Source organism: Lepeophtheirus salmonis, chromosome 8 (assembly GCF_016086655.4).
Source record: "Lepeophtheirus salmonis chromosome 8, UVic_Lsal_1.4, whole genome shotgun sequence".
Lineage (NCBI taxonomy): Eukaryota > Metazoa > Arthropoda > Copepoda > Siphonostomatoida > Caligidae > Lepeophtheirus > Lepeophtheirus salmonis.
Genome location: NC_052138.2, coordinates 23,101,031 through 23,121,639, shown reverse-complemented (window position 1 = coordinate 23,121,639; position 20,609 = coordinate 23,101,031). Strand labels below are relative to the sequence as shown.

At 29.2% G+C, this 20,609-nt stretch overlaps 1 protein-coding gene across 3 annotated transcripts in view; it reads right to left on the bottom strand.

Annotated features, from left to right (window-relative positions):
* The window catches only part of sli (slit guidance ligand), a 388,150-nt gene that overhangs the window by 16,205 nt on the left and 351,336 nt on the right, over window positions 1–20,609 (bottom strand). For 2 of the 3 annotated variants that reach the window (XM_040717859.2, XM_040717860.2), the window contains 6 exons: window positions 14,434–14,577; window positions 12,396–12,640; window positions 7,606–7,738; window positions 7,299–7,370; window positions 3,167–3,238; window positions 906–977 (listed from right to left, as the gene is read on the bottom strand). In XM_040717859.2, the coding sequence (XP_040573793.1) occupies window positions 906–977; window positions 3,167–3,238; window positions 7,299–7,370; window positions 7,606–7,738; window positions 12,396–12,640; window positions 14,434–14,577 (738 nt within the window). The remainder of the gene's footprint in view (window positions 1–905; window positions 978–3,166; window positions 3,239–7,298; window positions 7,371–7,605; window positions 7,739–12,395; window positions 12,641–14,433; window positions 14,578–20,609) is intronic. The other variant, XM_071890272.1, reaches the window with a different exon arrangement.

Genomic DNA, 20,609 nt, shown 5'->3' with positions numbered 1-20,609 from the left:
AAAAGTTTTATATTTATATATATGTAAACGTAAATTGATGAACTAATTTAAAAATAAAAGATCAAAAAAAGTATGTACATTCTGGAATATATCACTTTTTTTAATGAGCTATCATCAATATTCTAAATAGTTTATATTATAGTCTTTTTACATAAATAAATATTTATGCAAGGATACAAAAAATATGTACATATAATGCTTGATATTATAAATTCGCAGCTGATCTGGATCTTGTTAGAGCAATTTTGACACCTTTAGTGCGCAATAAATACAAATTAATCATATGTATTTTAAAGAATATCACGGGAACCAAAAAATGAGATATTACGAGTTTAGACATCTTAAAAGTCGTCACATTTTAAGCTTAAGACGAAGACATTACAACTTGAATAAACAGATCATAACACCTGATTTAATAGGGCATGAGAGTTATTTACTTATGAGTATTTTGTTTACTTATTCGTTTATTACAAAAGCTTAGTACGTCTGCACCATCTTGTGGAGAACGCTGTTTTTTAGGCCTATAATCCTTATCACAAGCATTCAACCTGTAAATTCTTCGTCTTTTTTTTTTATATTGCAACTTCTTCAATTTGGATATTATACAAGTTAAAACTTGTATACGTCATATAGCTGTACCGGCTCCCCCTCCTATATACACAAGCCCTTAGCCTCCTTGAAAATATTATTGAAGAGGCATCAAAGACTACTTACCAAAAAAAAAAAAAAAAGAATAACAAATGCCCATAAATCAATATTCACATTTCACTCAACAGTTGAATGAAAGAAGCATGAATTCCCATTTAATTTATATATTCTCCTCTGGAGGAGACACCGTTTTAATTATTCTCATCTTGATATTATATGCATGGAAAAATAATAAAACAAAGCAAACGAATACGTACAATAATTGAAGAGATGAGAGACCATTGAATACTTGAGTGGGTAAGGACGTGATGCGATTTCCATACAGCACACTAGAAAACAAAACATTTTTGATTGATTAATAAGTCTATTACATACATATCTATAAATGTCAGGCTTGGATATTGAAGGATGAAGAAGCACCCTTCATGCTTTTAGTTAATTACTTTTTATTGTTCAATTAAGGCATCCTTTAACATAGTATTAAAACTAAATTTCAATAAGTGGCGAAATAGTAACTACATGATTGGTTTAAAATTTTTTAATAGGTTTCAATATTTTTTTTTTGTCCGTTAGGGACACTAAGGGTATTCTGAATAAATATAAAAAAGAACTACACAATCTCCATGAATAGTGATGAACTTTTTCGGAATTGGCAAGCGGAAGAATAAATTTTCTTTTCCTTAGCCGTTGTCATTATTATTTAACGACGCAGGGAACTTACTTTCTAACTACATTCAAACCCTGATTGAACATAGGTGTGTGTTCATAAAAGACACTCTGAAGATTTGTTGCAGAGTTATAATTGTAAGTCCTTGTTGGATTCAAAGAGGATTATCATTGCCAATATCCTTATTTATTTCCTTCTCCCCCTCGTTACAGCTGCATGTAGCTGATCTAATGAAACATTATGCCAGCTAATACGCTCTCCTCTACAACACTATTCAAATTGTAAGGGTTGGCATGTTGATTTCGTTTTTTTTAACATGCCTAAAATACACACGATTGTCATCACTATCCATGAATTCCCAAGGTGTATTCGGATGAAGTATTATTGTATTTCATCTGCGGTACCTCAAAATAAACATACTACGGAGGGAAAATATTTGTAGACAATGGAATTTGGACAAAAATTGATTACGTGGTCGTGGTTTAATTTAAACAAAAAAGCAACAGAAAGGAATTAACAAATGATCACCTAAACGGAAAAGTGCAGACGGGTCCAAGCCTGATAAATGGATATAATATGTATGGGATTTATATGCATCAAAAACCAATTATCATAATTGATTCATCAATTATTCACTATGCCTAATGAGAGAGAAAATCGTCATGCAATCTTTCCCCGTTCCATGACACTTTGTTGTAAATAAAATATAAATAAATAGAGAACTCATTCCAAATAAATATTAGTGTTAGATTCGATTTATAATTATCGAGTTCGAGTAAAGGCAAAAAATTAAAAGAACAATAATATTTCATTGAATTGATATAATCCAAATTAAACAATTAAGTCCCCAATAAGGTGGCAGTCAATTAATTATTAATCAAATATTGTAGTTCATTGGTGAAAATATTTATTTGCACATATTAGGAAATAATTTCAAAAAAAAATTATATCTACATATATAATCACAACATATATAAGTTAAAATTTATATACTAAAGTTAGAGATTTGAAAATGGTTTAAATCTTCGTGAGTGTAAATCAAAAAGAAAAATATATGCTGGCAACTTTGATGGACGAAATATCTGCTGACAAAGATCCCTTTAAAAACTATATTGCTCCTTTCTCGCTAATACGTTTGGATTTTCAAAATAGGGAGAAATAATTAATAGGTGCACTAATATCTTGCAGATGCCCAACATATACTTATTTAAAAAAAAAAAAAAAATCACACGAGCATTTTGACAATTTTCACATCCCTAACATAAGTCATTAATGTCTCAGACGTTTGATCACTATTAATTATATTTCTTCTTTTCGATATAATTTTAAAAATAAAACTTGCTGTATATACATTCTTAGTTTACTCTAATTATTCAAATAATATTTCGGGGAGCAAGTTCGAATAATTTTCAGAAAACTGTTTACTTTAATAATAAAGCCGATTTTTTCCCGGCTTCGGGTAATATTCGAATCCTACACTACCAAATATTTATATACTTGCAATTAAAATATTATATATTATTTCTTATTATTGAATAACAATGAGTTAGCAAATAAAAAAAAACCTCTAAAATAATAAACGCTCTTAAATATAATTTGTCATAAAAAAAGTTCACAATTCATCGTTATATATATGTATATATATTGTGAGAATATTGAGAATGCCTTCATGTTTTTCTTAGATTAAAACATCATAAAAGCTTATAGATTACGTCAGAGAATTAAGTAGGGACATGACTGATAGTGATATTATCACCACGGATGAACTCTAGATATTACAAAATTTTAATAACTTATTTCGCAATGACATAAAAAATATTACTGAATAATAATACATTATGATATACTTACAGTGATGTTAGAGCTTTGAGTCCACGAAAAGCGTCTGGTGCGATTGAGCGTATTTCATTATTACTCAAATCTCTGTAAAAAGAAATTATTATTTGTAGTAAATTGAGAAGAAACAAATTAGTATCATTTTAAATAGTTATTAGTGTTGAGAGTCGGCGGGTCCAAGACTGATTTTTTTTTCTTTTTTGCTTTGATACAGTTTTGAATTATTCTTTATAGACTGAATTTCTCCCATCTCCGTTAAACCAGTTGTATACCGATGAAACGCTTTAAAATTCATATGGTGCCTTTATGCAGATGTTCACAAATTGGATCATATAAATATATATTTTAGTGTAGGGGGATTAACTTTTCAATTTTTTGAAAAAACTACGCTGCATAATTTGATCAAATTACCTTTTTTTGAGAAAATAATTCAGAAAAATTTTAACCCATATTTTCTCATTATTATTTTTTCATTCAGAACGGTAATTTTTCCTCGTCCAAGACAAAAATTCCTTCATTTGAGGGGACTATAACCCTTCAGGGGCGTCCATAGTGCATAGCCTGGAGCCACAATTAAGATTTTTTTGTTTTTAGTAAAAACTTTCATATTTGAATTTTTTTTAATATATGAAATTTACTTTAATTCTTCAATTTTTTTTTTCATAAATTAAAATATCGATAGATTTTTTAAATATTTATCCTAAAAATTTAATTATTTGTGAAGAACTGTGGAATTTTGAAATTTTTTGCAAAAATATTCATATTTAAAATCTTTTTTTTCCTTAACAGCTGTGTATTTTGATTTTTTTTCTCGAAAGAATTGAATATTTCAAACTTTTTCCCAAAAATTTTAATGTTTGGAACTTATTCTAAAAAAAAATAATTCAAAAACTAAAAAATTATAATCCTGTGGACGCCCCGTCATCTGCAACCTACACCCTGCGGACGGACGCCTCTGACACACAATGTCATCAATAAAATCCACCTTAAAGGAGTTTTAAATGAGAACAATTATTTCTTGACTTAATTTTTGTTTCGAACCCATAAAGACAGAACTGTTTTTAAGAACCGAATTTATTCGGCCAAACAAAACTATAACAGTCTCAAACCTTTTAGACTAAAACACAACACTAAAAGATATTATGTGTTATGATTGTTATGAGCATCCATGCGTATATATGAGTATAATTTTTAAGATATCATCAATACATCTATGTATTTGGTTCGTTATTTGATAGTATTAATAAGATACGTAATTTTATATGAATTGTATGGTGGTTAACATCCGGTATTCAAGCTATTTTTGCCTATATATTACACATATATTGGTATTTTTAGTAGCACTGATGGTTATTAATATGAGTGCATATTAATGATATGTACAAAAATTAAAGTTTTTAAAAGCTTATTTTTTACATATTCATTCTTAAAGAGAAGCAATTAATTTAAAAAAAAACAATTTTATATTTAGTAATAATACAATTCCCATTCGATACATCAGCATTCTTAACTGGCTCGGATTAAGTGAATACGAATAAAATAAATACCCCACTGTTCTGAGAAAGAATGTCTTTTTTTTTTAAACAAAAAAGAGATCCTTAAAAAAAATCTCATGTTTTCTTACTTATCATAATCTTTTCTTTTCAGAGACAATAATTTATAAAAAATCCATGATTTGGAGGGGGGAGGTTGGTGAAAAGTGTTGCCTCTGCAAAAACATAAATTCTAAATTTATGAGAGAAAGGAAGTTCCTCTAGAAAGATTTTCATGCTATAATGTGCCTTTTATATACACGAGGCGAATTTGGATTGTCTTTTTTTGTTTACTTCATAGAAGTTGGGTAGCAATTGACTAGCTTTGCTTTTGGCATATCACTAATAAATATAAAAAAAAAAAAAAAAAAGGAGAAATTCCTTATACTTCATTTTACTTCATAAACACACACCACCTATTAATATTTCATAAACATAATATTTGTATCAGTTATGGACTTTATATTCAAATGTTTAGCATCAGTTAAAATACCCAATAATGATTAATTATAGTTTTAACATTTATTTGAGTTATGAGACTTCATTTGAACCGCAAAATCTGTCTTATTATTGATTTGTAATTATGACAAGGAATTTTTACGACCTTTAGGTGTATTTTATAAATAAAAATAGAAGATACTTATTCGTAAAGTTTTCAAATATAATACAAACTCAATTTTGTGGTGGGATATTATTCTAGGCTGCTTTAATGTTGATGGGCCACATGTGCTTAATATCTTATTAGCAACTTATACGGAATAATATTTCTGCATCTGCAATATTTATGCAGTTTTTTGATGCGGGCTCTTCCTTTGAACTAAAAATATTTACGATCCATGGCCTCGTAAATGAAATCATAATTATATACATATGCTTAATGTACATAAAACATTAAAAGTATTATTTATGATAAACATAAAAACATATGTGTACAATATCAAAATGAATCCTCCCAAAAAGATTAAAATAAATTTATTTGAAAGGCTAATTAATTACTTTGAGAAATCTGGAATTAAATAGGCAAATAAATATTATTTTCCTAAGTGACCTTACCTTATACACTGACGACTCACGGCACGCCCTATTAGTAGACACAGTGAGCCCTCACACATTTGCAGTTTTATTTTGGGAATTATAAATACTCATTATTCGAAAAAGATTCACTTATTCACGAGTTTTTTTCATTACGTACATATTACAACAGTATCTTCTAATGTAGGGCATGGAATTTATTTGCTACACAGCACGTAGTTTTATAAATAAAGATACGTGCTGTTTACTAAATAAATACCTACACTCGATTTGTCTTTCATGTCGTAGAGTAGAATATCCCTTTGGTACATATATTATGAATGGCATTTGTTATTTTTGTTACAACAAAAATACATTTTTCCCTAGTATAATTTTCTACAAAAACGGCTTAATATCGATAATTGTTTGAAAAAATATGGAAAAATAATTATAAGGCCTCAAAATTTGATAAAAAACATGTAAGATTAGTTCTTAGGCAGTGGCGTTGCAAGTCCCTTTGAGGAAAGGTGTAGGCTCAAGCTGCCCCAAAAGTTTATGAATCCATCCACCATCAAATTTGTATTATATATGTAAGTAATTATGTTGTGTTATGTACGGTGTTGATAATTTTTGGGGCTAATCCTCAAAAAAGATGAAAGCTAGCATCGGATTGGTTATAGGTAAAGTGTCCACGTACGAATACTTTTCACAAGTTTTTATCGAGAAAAAATATTGTTTGAATAAAATGGAGTTAAAATTATTTATTTACTCGTAACTAAAGTTGTCAAACGTGATGAATGGAACGATAGTCTTTCTCAACTATTTATGAAAGTAGGGTTGTCTCTTAATATTCCGACACGCATTGGTAATAGTAATGTTTATCAAATCTTCAACACAGCAATGCATTTATGTGAGTAATTAATTAAGAATAAGAGCAAGGGCCTCTGTTGACAATTGATCCCGGTGACGATACTTCCTATTTATAAATGGTTTAATAGTATAGAAAATATATACATATATTGTATTAATAATGTCTCCTAAAACTATAGAAATATCCTAACTGAGTTATTTAAATGTTCTTCCTATTTCCAAACAACATTAAAGTTAATAATTCAATAGTTTATGTATAATTCACGGCAAGTCCTTGGTCTCAATCAACCACAAATAATTCCAACGAGCAATGAAGCTTGAATGAACTATTTCTATCTATATGCATGAAATGAATGCCTCTTTATTGTGTTAAATGAATCAATATAGAATCCCAATAACTAGACAAATTATAGCAGAGAATAGGGGATGGATTACTTTATTTATTTATGTCCTTTTATATGTGTACATTGAAGATGAAAAGAAGCTTTCAATCAAATCAGTCCGTAGACCTGAATACTACAACTGTTTGTTAAGAATAACATTATAACACAATACAAACACATTCCGGAGAAAAATAAAATTATAACGTCTATTATAGTATTCGTTAGTATTCTTATTTTTTTTTTTAAATAAATATTTCATTTATGAATGAGGCGCGTCTCCCTAAATCATTCGATTGAATGAACTTTATTATATTACATATATATATATTATTCATAAAAAAAATAACTTACATTCTTCGGAGCCTTCTATATCCAGCAAATGCTTGAGGTGGAATCTCTGTGATTTGATTCTGTTCCAAACGTCTATAATAGAAGAAATGAATATGTTATCAATCTTTGTAATATGTACAATGAGTGTTGGATTCGAGTTAAAATTGTCAAGTACGACCGAGTTTGAGTTTTTGAGATCTTGCATATCTTATCTTTTTTAATACAATATCAACACTTTTTTTTAATAATAATATAAAAAAACAAAAACATTTTTAAGTACTCAAATCCAACATTATTTACAATATAAGGCCTATTATGATATACTTACATCTCCGTAGAGTCATCTGGGAAATGCGAGGGAATGTTTACCAACTTCCGACTACGACAATCCACAATACCATCCACACATTTACAAGAGGATGGGCACGACCAAAGAGGAAGGGATTTACAGTCGTTGATGTCTAAATAAAAAAAATAAAAAAATGTAAATTAGCCATCACATAAAAGAAAATGTAGGTAAAATAGTGAAAATAAAAACAATCTTAAAGAAAAATTAATCGAAGGAGAAATCATCATTTGTTTTAGAGTATATGCGAACAAATATTTCATAGGCATATTTTGCTCAATTATAGGGTGTGTATTGAAATTTCTGGGATACGTTGAGATACTCAAAATGTTATCTATCGTTTTAAAGTCTTCATTTGAACCATGAAACATACTATGGCCCCAATATCGACTCTTTAAAATAAAATGGATAAATTTTAAATTCTTTAATCGTGACAATGAATTTCTGCTACTTTAAGTACAATTTGCAACTCCTCCAATAGGTTGATAAGAATAATCTGATTATAGAAATTGACAATAATTCGTCAGAGAATGTAATCTATATGGCTTTTGTGCTGACGGGCCATGAATGAATAAACAAAGGCTTGTGTAACCTAGTTGTAGTTTCTATGCGGATTAATAGAGAATTATATCCGCTTTTCCACACCCTCTATGACATGAAAAATAGAATTTAATAGTATGAAAAATTAAAGAGAGAAAAAAAACTTAGATAATAAATTACCATTTCTTTTAAGAAAAAAATAAAAGTTGAAGAAATGATAAAAAGTGATAAAATAAGTTTTATCGTTAAGAAAGAAGAAAAAAAAGTTTTATTTATTAATCTTTGAATAAGTGCTGCTGATTTCATAATAGAATAAAAAATGATAAAAATGCTTTTTCATATTTTATAAAAAAAACTATATAAATGATTTGATTTGAAAGATTTAAATCACTCAAAACTTCTAGCCGAGCTGTAAAATAAATATTTTTTATTATTGTATGCGACTTGTCCAAAACTTCGTTGATTAATGTATTATATAGTATATTTGAATCAAATCTATAAAGCAGTCCATTATAAAGACGAACTCTGTGCATGCCACATTTAATAATATCATCAATCCATCTATATCTATGTAAGATCATTGTAAATCATATCAATAAATATTATAAAGTCAATAAAATTTATTATTATTATTGAAATAAAAAAAGATTTAATCCGTGGACTGAATTTGATGGTTCTTGGAAGAGTGAACGTGATTTCAACAAGGTTTACAAATATACCTTTTCCTTCTTGTAACAACTGAGTGGTCCATAATAGTCATGTCACGAATTGTATCTACGGACCGGTTGACAAACTGCTAAACTATGAAAAGTAGATTACACGCCATTCAAAATGCGTGAAAGAATCGGTTCTTGCAAAATGAATAAGTTCGTGAACCCTGAATTGGTCCTGACCAACAAAAAATAAAGCGACGTCATCATTAATTTATGTAGTGTTTGGCTTCGTGATATTTTGTCCATTATTCGTCAGAATTATTCACGTATTTATTTCAAGAAAAGAAAAAGATTTGTTTTAGTCATCATACAAAACACTTTAAAATATTGTTCCGTTTTGTCATCTTATCATCAAGCAATAATATTTAAATGATGAATGTATTTCGTCTGGTCATAGCAAACAAAATTAATACTGGTAGTGTGTGCTATCCTTCTTTCAGACTTATAGGATAACAAGCATTTAAGATAAAATGAGTGGCGACCAGTGGCTTTTTGCAGCCCTAGGCGAAATATAGAGTAGAATAAAATTACTAAAAAATAGAGAAACAACACAATTGTTTTGCCAACCTAGATGATCGCCTAACACACTTATAATAATAGAAAAGGGATTGCCTACACCTCTCCTGTACGTCCTTGGTATTATATAGGTACTATTTTTAGAGAAAATAGGGCGAGAAAGAACTGAATCTCCAGCCTTATCGTAGAACCTTATCAGAACTACTAAAATATATATGCTGATCCATTAAGACCTGGAACCCGTTAAGGAGGCTAACACATCTATCATGCACGTAAAAGGAAATGATTTTCAAGAGTTTTGCATTCATTACAATCTATAAACATTAACAATTCTTCCTTCCATAATAAAGAGGTTCTGTGATTTAAAATGTGTGTGTGTTTTTTTTTTTTTTTTTTTGGGGGGAGGGTGTAGAAAATGGCAAGTTAGTAATTTTCGTGCATCCAAAATTTAATTGATCTTATTTTCACTCCTACAAAAACAAGACACATTTTTAATCACTAAACCTTTTCATTTTGGAAGATGTATTTTGAGGTTTGAAGATTACACAAGGCAAAGTTGTTATATAGAAATTGTCTATATTCGTATTATAATAACCCACATTTAGAGCAAGGAACCGAAATGAACTCGCAACCGATATTTAAGGAGCCTTTACATCACTAGTCCATAGCAAGAGATATATAAAGAGAGAGAAAGGGTCAAGACGATGAAATCCATCCACTTAGTTAGTCATTTTATATTGACACATTCAATATTTGCGAGATGTAAAATATTAAAACTCTGGCCTTGGAAGAATCATTGACCTGATTGATTATAATATAATATATTGAATGTATATTATTGTACATAAAAAAATATTCAAAGAGTCAATCAATCAAAAGAAGAGAAATAACATTGTTATCTTATAAGGGGCCATACATTTATGACGTCCAGTTGAATCAGGAGGCGGAGCAGGGGCTTCTGCAGGGGGAGGGCGATTGAGGGCTGTTTTTTTCCCCCTGAAATAAAATAAAAATAAAATAATTTTCCCAATTTTCTTCATATAATTACATTTTCTGTGAAAAGCTATGGATTTTTGAAATTTTTCTTGATCAACAAAACCTTTTCAATCTGAAGTACATCATTAAGGAGCGTCCGTAAGGAGCTAGAGGAAATGTTTTATGTGGAAAAAATCGGACCCCTAATATTAAATCACTAAACAATCACATAATATGTATTATAATATTAAATGAACGAATGAAACTAGAATGGGTCGTTTCTTTTTTTTTTTAATGGGGAACGTGCCTCAAGACTACGAAACTTGGATAAAAGAACAACAGCAATTCTTTAATCTCTCTCTATTTGGCATATTTATGGAGTAAACAATATATTTAATCTCTCATACAAATTATTGATTGTACATATAAGGACTCGACTAATGTTTCAATGTTCAGGCCATTTTATATTAATCCGTAATAGTCGGTAAGCTACTGGCTATGAACAAAGATTAATAGAAATACCAGGCTATACCATAACGCGTGTACGACTGATGTTTAACTTGCACCACGCTTATAATATTGACGTCATAGTAGATGAGTGGTTGCATGTTTTGTCAAAATCTGGTTTTTTTTTTTTTTGCCCACCAGTCGGTAAGATACATTGAATAAAGAAATCCAGCAATAGTGACGTCATATACTATGAGAGGTTGCCTGCCTTGCCCAGCAGTCGGCACAATACATCAGATTGAAAATTCTAGCAAGCCCGATTACATTATGGTCTAAACTTGTATTTCTATTAACCTTGACTATGAACGATCTTTTATCTCCCTAAAAAAGGACCCGATTTTTTAAAATACGAAATGAGCAATTTTTGAAAAAACTTCATGCAAGATTGAAAGTTATTAAGTATTAAATCAACCATGGAAATCCCAAATGTGGCGATTTATAAAAAAAAATTCCTCTAATTAATCTTTCAGAACATCACAATCAATGTAATTTATGATATGTGACATATTTTTTAACTAGTACTGTCACGATAGGGATATTTTCCTGCCGGTACTGGTACAAAAATTGATATTGGTATTAGGCTACTTTTTTGACTAAGAATGAAAATGTCTTTTTTTAAGAGCCCCAGAAATATAATTGTGATTTTTTTATTTAAGAAAGATGATGTCATTGCAATTTTATAAAATGCTGTAGTAATGGTGTTGCAAATACCGATTTCAAGTTAAATGCGTCAAACCCTCGGTATCACTTAAGTACTAGACTCTACTATTGCCCGCAGGCCAACATTTTTAAAACGATTTTATTCCGATTCAAAAAGTTTTGCGTCCACACAAGGAAGAAATTTGTTTAATCCAAGGCAATTAAGAATCTTATCATTAGAGAAGGAAAAATGAGCGGATTAACTCCTTTTAATATATAAAATTTGTAAACTGTAGAAGTTATTGTAAATGTAAGCGGGGTAGTCAGATTCTACCACTCTAGAAACTGTTCTCTAAAATATCGTTTTAAGTCAAACAGAACGCCGGCCTCGTGTAGATGCAAGTCCGAAATGGATAAATACTTGTATTTTGCATTTTTTCGTGTCATTTATAATCAAAAATATAATCAATTATCACAAAACCCTATGTGTGGCCATATTGGGGTTGAATAAAATAAAACTGAATTAACCTTTTTATAAATTCTAAGAAGAAAAATTATGGGATATAATTCCTCAAAATCTTTGCTACGGTGATGAGAAGTGTTGTATATTTTGTTTGTCCTTTTGTTTGATTATGTTTTTAATAGAATATGAAACATTAATTTGAAGGCTGGGGGGATATGCAAGTTAATCGGTTTTAACCCTCAAATAATCGGACAAGCCGTAGTAGGTACATTCTACATACACTAAGACCTATTTTAAATTTAATCTGTTATTGTCCTCTTTTGATTGTCGAGGGGATCTCTGAGTTGATTTATTTTCAAGTAGGACCTCTACTACTACTCTAGTAAATGATTGAGAATTGAACTTAAATTGACACTCACCAACATTCCGTGTGCACTTGAGTTGCTCATAATTAATATCCGTTAATTTCTGACCCTGAAGATATGAAGGCTTGTGACACTCTGCTCCTCCTGATAGACTGGGAGCCCTTTGAAGCCAAGCCATGAGCCAATTTATGTGACAGTCACATTTGAGTGGATTTCCTTCCAACTCCAAATCCTCTAGTCGTCTTGTACCATCCAAAAGCCCACTTGGAAGAGTCTCAAACTTGTTCCAGCTCAGAAACCTGTTGAAATATATAGAATAATGAGAGTAACTTATCGACAAATGCTTATCATTGACAGAGAAAAATGATTTTAAAACAATTTATCTCATTTGGAATGGGGGGGAGGGTCATTAAATTGTTTATTTTTCCAATCTCAGAAAAATTATCCTTCAAAGAAAAATACATAGAATCAAAAATATCCATCATTGAAGTGTTGACGTGCGTGAACAAATGAGGAAAGATACTATCAGTATGGCCACACAAATAGGGAGTGAGACGGGAAAGGACTCAGTCTAAGTTAATTTACTAACTAAGAAATAAATGAATTGAACATTTCCGTAGGTAAATAAAAGAATTAAATTAAAAAGTTAAATTTTAATTAGAAAAGAATGACTAAGAAAAAGTTGTCTTAGCAACGGAAGTCCCTCATAAATTCACCTTTTGTCTGTGGTAAACATATGTATGTATATAAATATTGTTATTTATGAGCAGGTCTAAAAAAATACAAGGGTAAGTATATCTGAATGAGTAATGAACAGTATTCGTACCTACATGTTATTGTTTAGACTCCGTTGGAGACCGAAGCAATTAGAATTAAAACGCTCCCAGATCGGTCGTTGATTTCCAGACCAAATCCAACGAATACAAATATTTTATATAAATAGCTAGAATGGGCACTTGATAGAGCGCAAACCTTCACCTTTGGTCATTTTCCCTAAGTTTGATTTTTTGCAACATATGAAGCATATTTATTAAAACTACATAAGGACACCGATTTGAGCTCTCTATCTCTTTATATTTCTATGTTAGAGTCGTTTAAGTATTTATAAGAATTTTTTCTACCTTTAACTTTGGCCATGTCCTCTCAAAATCAATGCCCTCTTACTGTGACCATATATAACTATCATACCAAGTTTGATCAAAATCCAACTGTAACTTTTGTCCTAATCCTGGTGACCAACAAACAAAGGCAAAAACATAACCTCTGTTCAACTGCGTTGGCAGAGGTAATAATGATTTAACCCTATTAAAACTCCATACGTATCATATTTGATACATTAGTTTTTTTTGTGGAATCCTAAGTTTAAACAGTATGATATATTGTCCGGCTCAAAAAATTAAAAGATACCATTGTAAAAATGGATCATTAATATTAAACAGAAAAAATGGGAATTTCTTAGTCATAAGCCTCCACTGTTGCAAATGCTTTATTGTATCATCGAAAAAGTTTTAAAATCACTTGTTTTAAAAAAAATATGAAATCTAATTTTAGTGGTGTTATATTTTTGTAAATGTATATTTACAAAAAAAACAAAAAACCTCTCTAAGACCGGTCTGTTATTTACTATGAAAAAAATATATAATTCTTAATTTCTAATAAAATATCGAATTTTTGGCCTTAAAAATGGAGATGGAATCTAATTACAAAAGAAAGGTCACACATTAGTCTAGAGTGTTGGTTTCTCAAATGGGGTTCACGTACCCCTTGAATACTTGGAGCACTCCAGGGGGTACTTTAAATTTTGAAATGTATATTTAAAACAATCCAAAAGTATTCTAGCCACAGATCTGGGATGTGGCTCTCCCAATATCTATTGAGGAAAAAGGTAGTGAAGAGAAAGAAGAAGAATCAGTAAAGTTTAATGTGTAACAGTTTTTTACACTTTTTTTAACTGAAAATGCTTTTCACTGATTAGGGGTACTTGTATAAAAAAATATTTAACAAGTGTTACTCCACTGAAAAAGAGTTGAGAAGCCCTGCTCTATAGATAATTATAGGCTTTAATGAAATACTTAGAAAGTAAGATACTTACAGAGATTCCAAATTTCGAAGTCCCCTAAAAGCATCATGATGAAGACATTTGATGTTGTTTCGTTCAAGTCGTATGGTTCTGAGAGAAGGAAGAGAGAGGAAGGTGTTGGCTCCAACGGCACTGATTTCATTCCCACTTAGGTCACTGAAATAAAAGAAGGGTAAATAAGTAATACAATTTATACATATGCATACAAAGTGTGATTGGTGGTAATCATAGGAAGTAATAATCACATTAAATACTTGAAAAAAGGCATGCATTTTCGTAAGATAAACAACATGTGTTTGTGTGTGTGTGTTAGATATATATAAATATTATTAATATAAGTGAGTGAGTGTGGACCCAACATGGAAAGAAAACACTCATTACTTACAATGAACAAATATACATTAATGAATTTTAGAAATAGACATCTCAAGTATTATTGAGCATTATCTACGCACACATTTCTTAGATCAAAAATGACTTAACGGCAGCTAAAGATAAATATCCATATAAATTACAAATCAGTCATTTGACCTCCTGACAGACCCTCCTGACTAAAATATGTATTAAAAAAAAAAAAAAAACACAATTTTAAAAGTAGAAAAGTCTGTAATTTTTTTCAAGAAGTGAAATTCAAAATTTGTATATTTTTTGGCTCAGAATTTGACATTAATAATATTAATTGTTGTCAATATTTTTTTTCTTTCAAAACTCTGAAAAACAGGTCCAAGATTTTGTCAAAAAGCAACCCTCCCAGAAAACAGGTTAATCCATGAGAATAAAACTTGCTTACACTTTGATACTTCGTCCCTCTGTTGTATAGCAACACCCTAATACATATATTGTAAGTACATATTATTGTTAGTACTTCTACACTTTTTGATTACATATATGTCTCCGACATAGAGTACATCAATTCCCCATATTATCAGCATATAAATCGGTTGGGGATTTTTTATAGAAAGATATATGAACAATAAAGATAAACTAGAAATGGTTATAAAAAGGAATAGTAAAGAAGAGCTCATGCATGTTTGATACAAGCAAGTAAACAAGCAGTGTCCCATAAGGATCATTTGCATTGTCATGTAGGTAGTATCTATTGGTTCTACTATAAATTATTATATTGTTCCACGAAGTTGTTTGGATTCTTTCTAATACAATAAATCAGGGACATCCACAGGATTATTTTTTTTATTTTTGGAAGAAGGGGAGAGATGGGGGGGGGGGGCGTAAGCTTTTAATACAAAGGATTTTTTTTGAAAGAGGAGCTATCTCAATTTATTACAAGATATTATTTTTATTGGGGGAGGGAGTTGGAGGGCTAAAATTGCAAACATTAATTAAAATTTATCAAAATACAAATCAGTACCTGACATCAAAAATGCTGATTCATTTAAAAAGGTACTTTAATAAATTTGTAGTGCAGCCTCACTACTTCATACAAATATTGGCCCACCGATGACGTAATAACCCAGAATTTCTAAGCTAGCCTACACGAAACTAAAAATAAGATTATGTTAACATCTTTTTATTGGAGAGGCCCAAACTCATTACAAAATATATATATTTAAAAAAAATAAAATATATAAACAATGACGTCATGTCAAGAATGCATCTATGATTTACATAGAATAGAAAATGCGCAAAATTGGGATACTCAATGTGTATTAATAAAGTAAAGACTGTTTGTTTATCTTTTTGTCTGTATGTAATCTGGTCAGATATTTGTGATCTAAGAAGTAACAATGTAGACGTATTAATGAAATCTGGCGGCCGTTTTGCATATAGCATCGAGCGTGTCGTCATATTCAAAAAAAGGAAAGGACGTATATTTGAGTTTTATAGAGTTGTATAAAAATATGAACTGACCTTAACAACTGCAAGATTTCTTTCATATTTTCATAGCAGTGGTATAAAATATATGAATTAGTGTTGTGTAAAAATGAATGAAATATCGCAGGTGTTTAGGTGAACTCATATGATATACAACTCTATACTGTCAAGATTTGTATAAAAATGTGTTGACAGGGGCGTCCTCAGGATTATATACATATATATATTTAGGAGGGGGGAGGAGGAACTTGATTTTTGGATTTTTTCAAAAAAATCCAAAAAATAATTTTTAAATTATACATTTTTTGATTTTTTTTAAACCAAAGCTATTCACGAAAAGATTATAAATATTCAATTTTTGGGAAAAAAATTTCAAAAATAAATAGCTATTCTCCAAAAATTAAATTTTTCTGTAAAAAAAAATGAAAAAGTATATTTTTTGGAAAAAAATTTTGAAAATTAATTTTCGAATATTAAATTTTTCTGAAAAATTACAAGAATCCAGTTATTCTATGAAAAGAATTTCAAACATTAAATTTTTTGGAAGAAAATTTGAAAAATTAAATTTTTCTAGTATAAAGCAAAAATTCCTTAATGGGGGGCTACAGCCCTCCACTCACCCTCTGTGGACGCTCCTGGTCGAGGACTTTTTCTCTTCTTATCAAGCTGTTATAATTATTATAAGTACGTGAGAGTGTGCTTATAAAAAACAAAAAAACAGTAAGTAACAAGAGAAGATAATTTCTCTGGGAATTATCTTCTATATTATTAAAATAAAAATAAAGTGTGTGTAGGTTAGTCATAGCCTCATAATTACGGGTAATGTTGTGTATTACCGCTAGTTAATAATAATTTCTCAGGCTATAATTAAATGCTGCTCGGTATATCAAATATAGTGGTGCTGAGGCATTTAAAATTGTACTTAATTAAATTGGTATTGGGACCGTAATATAACTTGTAGTCCTATTACATCATACAAATATTAGTCCCCCTATGACACAACTCCCCAAATTTCTGAGCAAACCCATCACCACCCCAAACAAAAATTCTAGCCCTGTAAGTCTAAATACTTGTTAATTTCCTGGAACACTGTTTATTTAATAGAAAAAGTATCGAAAATATGGGTATTTTAATACTTTAATAATTTTAATAAACTCCCAAAAAAGTGGAGCCATTTTGTAAAAAAAATATATTTTTTTCTTGTGCATAACATATTATATATGCAATAGAAAATGTAAAGTCATACTAAAAAAAAAAAAAAAAAAAAAAAAAAAAAAAAAAGACAATTCATTTTTCATGTGGTATAAAAAATATTTCATCATTTTTTCTTTTTTTCTTATTTAATTTCTCACTCTGAAGATAAATGAATTAAAAATAAGTAGTAATAGTCACATTTTTTGAAACCAATCATGCGAAATAAATAAGATTATTTTTTGTCTTGCATTCAATGTATAATCATTTTGAAGGGGAAAATGTTGGAAAATATTGGATTTTTATAGTAAAAAGGCCGTTTACTTACAATAGGCCTCACGCATGATTGAAGAAATATATTAGGAAATTTATATGGCATTTGAGAAAAATGTGGAACTTCATTTAAAAAAAAAACATATTATAAAAGGGCACAAAAAGAAAGGGCCTTTCCATAAAAAAGGTCATTCTAAAAAATAAAAACTTGTTTATTAATTGCAAGGTAGCAAATATTACTATTAGAAAGATCCCTAAAAAATATTCGTATTTTGTATCATAAGAAAGTATAATAAAAAAAATCAAATTTTCAATTATCCTTATTCCTTCCCAGATTATGATATAGACCCTACTGAATCTTTTTTCGCATAGGGACCTGCAATAACTAATGCTGGCCCTACGTTGATCCTTCTTAAAAATATTCTATAGAAAGAGGATTACAAGACGGTTTAAGTAATAATAATAAAAATATTTTTGCACACTCATTAAATCACCCTAGATCAAAAAAGGATCAAACTATTGTAGAGTGCACGGAGAATACAACTGTGACGATCATTTAGAATATTCACATCACTAACAATGAGCCAAGTCAATAGATGAACCTTAGCGTACTTCGACCATTTAAAACCTATTAGAATTCTATGTGATCATACGTTTTCCCACCCATATATATCTTCCTTAGAGGCTTTTTAATCCTATCTATAGTAATAAAACAAAGTTTACCTGATTGAAGGTAAACTTTGAATAGAAACAGTCATTTTTGAGTTCAGATATGAAATAGTAGTCATATTAATTAAATTTCACAGGCCTTTTGCATCTTGCATTGACCGTGTGTAGCTAAAACACAGCCAGTTAGCACTCTAAAGACTAAAGTACTCCCAGGCGCGTCCACAGAATCATATATTTATAAATTTTTTTAGGGGGGGGGGTTGGCTTTGGTTTTTGGAATTTTTTTTTACAAACAAAAAAATAATACAAAAATTACATTTTTTTAGAAAAAATAGAAGATAAATTACATTTTTTTAGAAAAAAAATTGACAAATTACATTTTTTAAGAAAAAATTGAAAATTTGAAAATAAAATTTCATATGTAAAATTTTTAGACACAAAAATTGAAAATTTTTTTTTTCTTCTAATTTTATAAATCCACAGCTATTAATTTTTTTTTTTTTTTTTTTCAAAAATCCAAAGTTTATGTAAAAATTTTTTTTTTAAATTTCAAAAATACATAACTATACCAAATATATTAAATTTTCAAAAATCCACAGTTTTTCACGTAAAATTATATTTTTTTGGAAAATCAATTCAAAATATCCATTCAAATATTAAATTTTCAATAAAAAGCAAAAATTAATTTTTTTTGCAGACGCTCCTGACTCCATGGTTCATTACATCTTATTAATTTTTTTCTCCAAATTCTATTTACTTATTATTATTCTTTCATTCTTGAGGAGAGAACATGCCTTTATTGAGTAGTAGCTAAGTGTGACTATGCTCATAAAAAACAGAGAGTAATACTAATGATTTCTTTAAGAGTTATTTTCTATATCATTAAAGCAAAGTTTTTCTGTGCGCCGACGCATAATAATTGGGCTATGACGGATACTACCACTTGTCTTTCTATATATGTATGATGTACGTATCATAATACAACATTGTAACATTTGGGGAAAAAGGCTAAATATTAATTTCCAAACATGCAAAATATATTATTATTAAATCCCCTTAATTGTATTAAATAGAGAATGCTTTTACATAATACTGTTTAATGACTCTCTCATAAAAGTTCAATCATCCAAAAAATACATATATGTATACAAGTAAAATGTGCTACTAAAAATATAAAAAAAACATTATATTTTTTTGGAAAAAATGAATTAATTAAATGATAGGCATTAAGTAAATGATTTTTAAAAAAACAATCATTTACTTAATGTATGTACATAAGGACAAGATAGCCGACATTTTCATTTTACAAAGAAGGAAAGTTTTAGCAATAAAGCAATAATACATTTGCACGCTTCTAGGACACTTTGCAGAAAAAAAAGAAGCAAAAAACGATTGATGATGATTCATGCTGCAAAACTATGTAATTATCTAGTAGACAATGACAAACACATATCAGAGGCGACCGTAGAATTATATTTAGGGGGAATTTTTTTTGAATTAGAAGTTGTTTAAATTTATGAATAATTTACATATATTTAAATGTTATGGTTTTATTTAATACATTATGAGTATTTTTTTGAAATATTTTTTGCACTATGACTTACTTAAATGAATTGTGTTTATTGGGGATTAATAATAATAGCTAAACGCATCCGTTTTTAATTCATATAAGCAGATTTTACTAGTTGCAACAAAAAAATAAGAAATAAAAATATATAAAGTACGGGTGACTAAAATATAAACCACAACCAAACTAAAATTAATATATTGTCCGCAAGATGGTGTAACAGTCTGTAGCTTGTTGTTTAAACTACTTGCTTTTAAAAAAAAAATGGCACATCCAGAGCAGAATTTTCATTTTTGAATGTTCCAATATTTTAATTAATTTATGTACTTTTCTGAATGCAGCCTAATAAAAATTTCCTTTTCCTTTAATATGGCCCTTTGTTAGAAAAGTTTGTAGATGTAGGTTCTTTATTTTTTTAAGTAATGTCCTATCAATGCGTGAATTTCAAATCTTTATTCCATTAATAAATTCACTCATACAGTAAAAATCTTTATATATACTTATATATATACATAAATAAATGCATTAAAAGATTAAAAAGTTGATCCTTAATAGCAGTGTTTATCAAACTTTGCGGTGCAGAATAAGACAGATGTGGCGCTAAATGTTTCTTTCTAATATTTATATAAGTAGACACGACTAAAAAAAAATTATA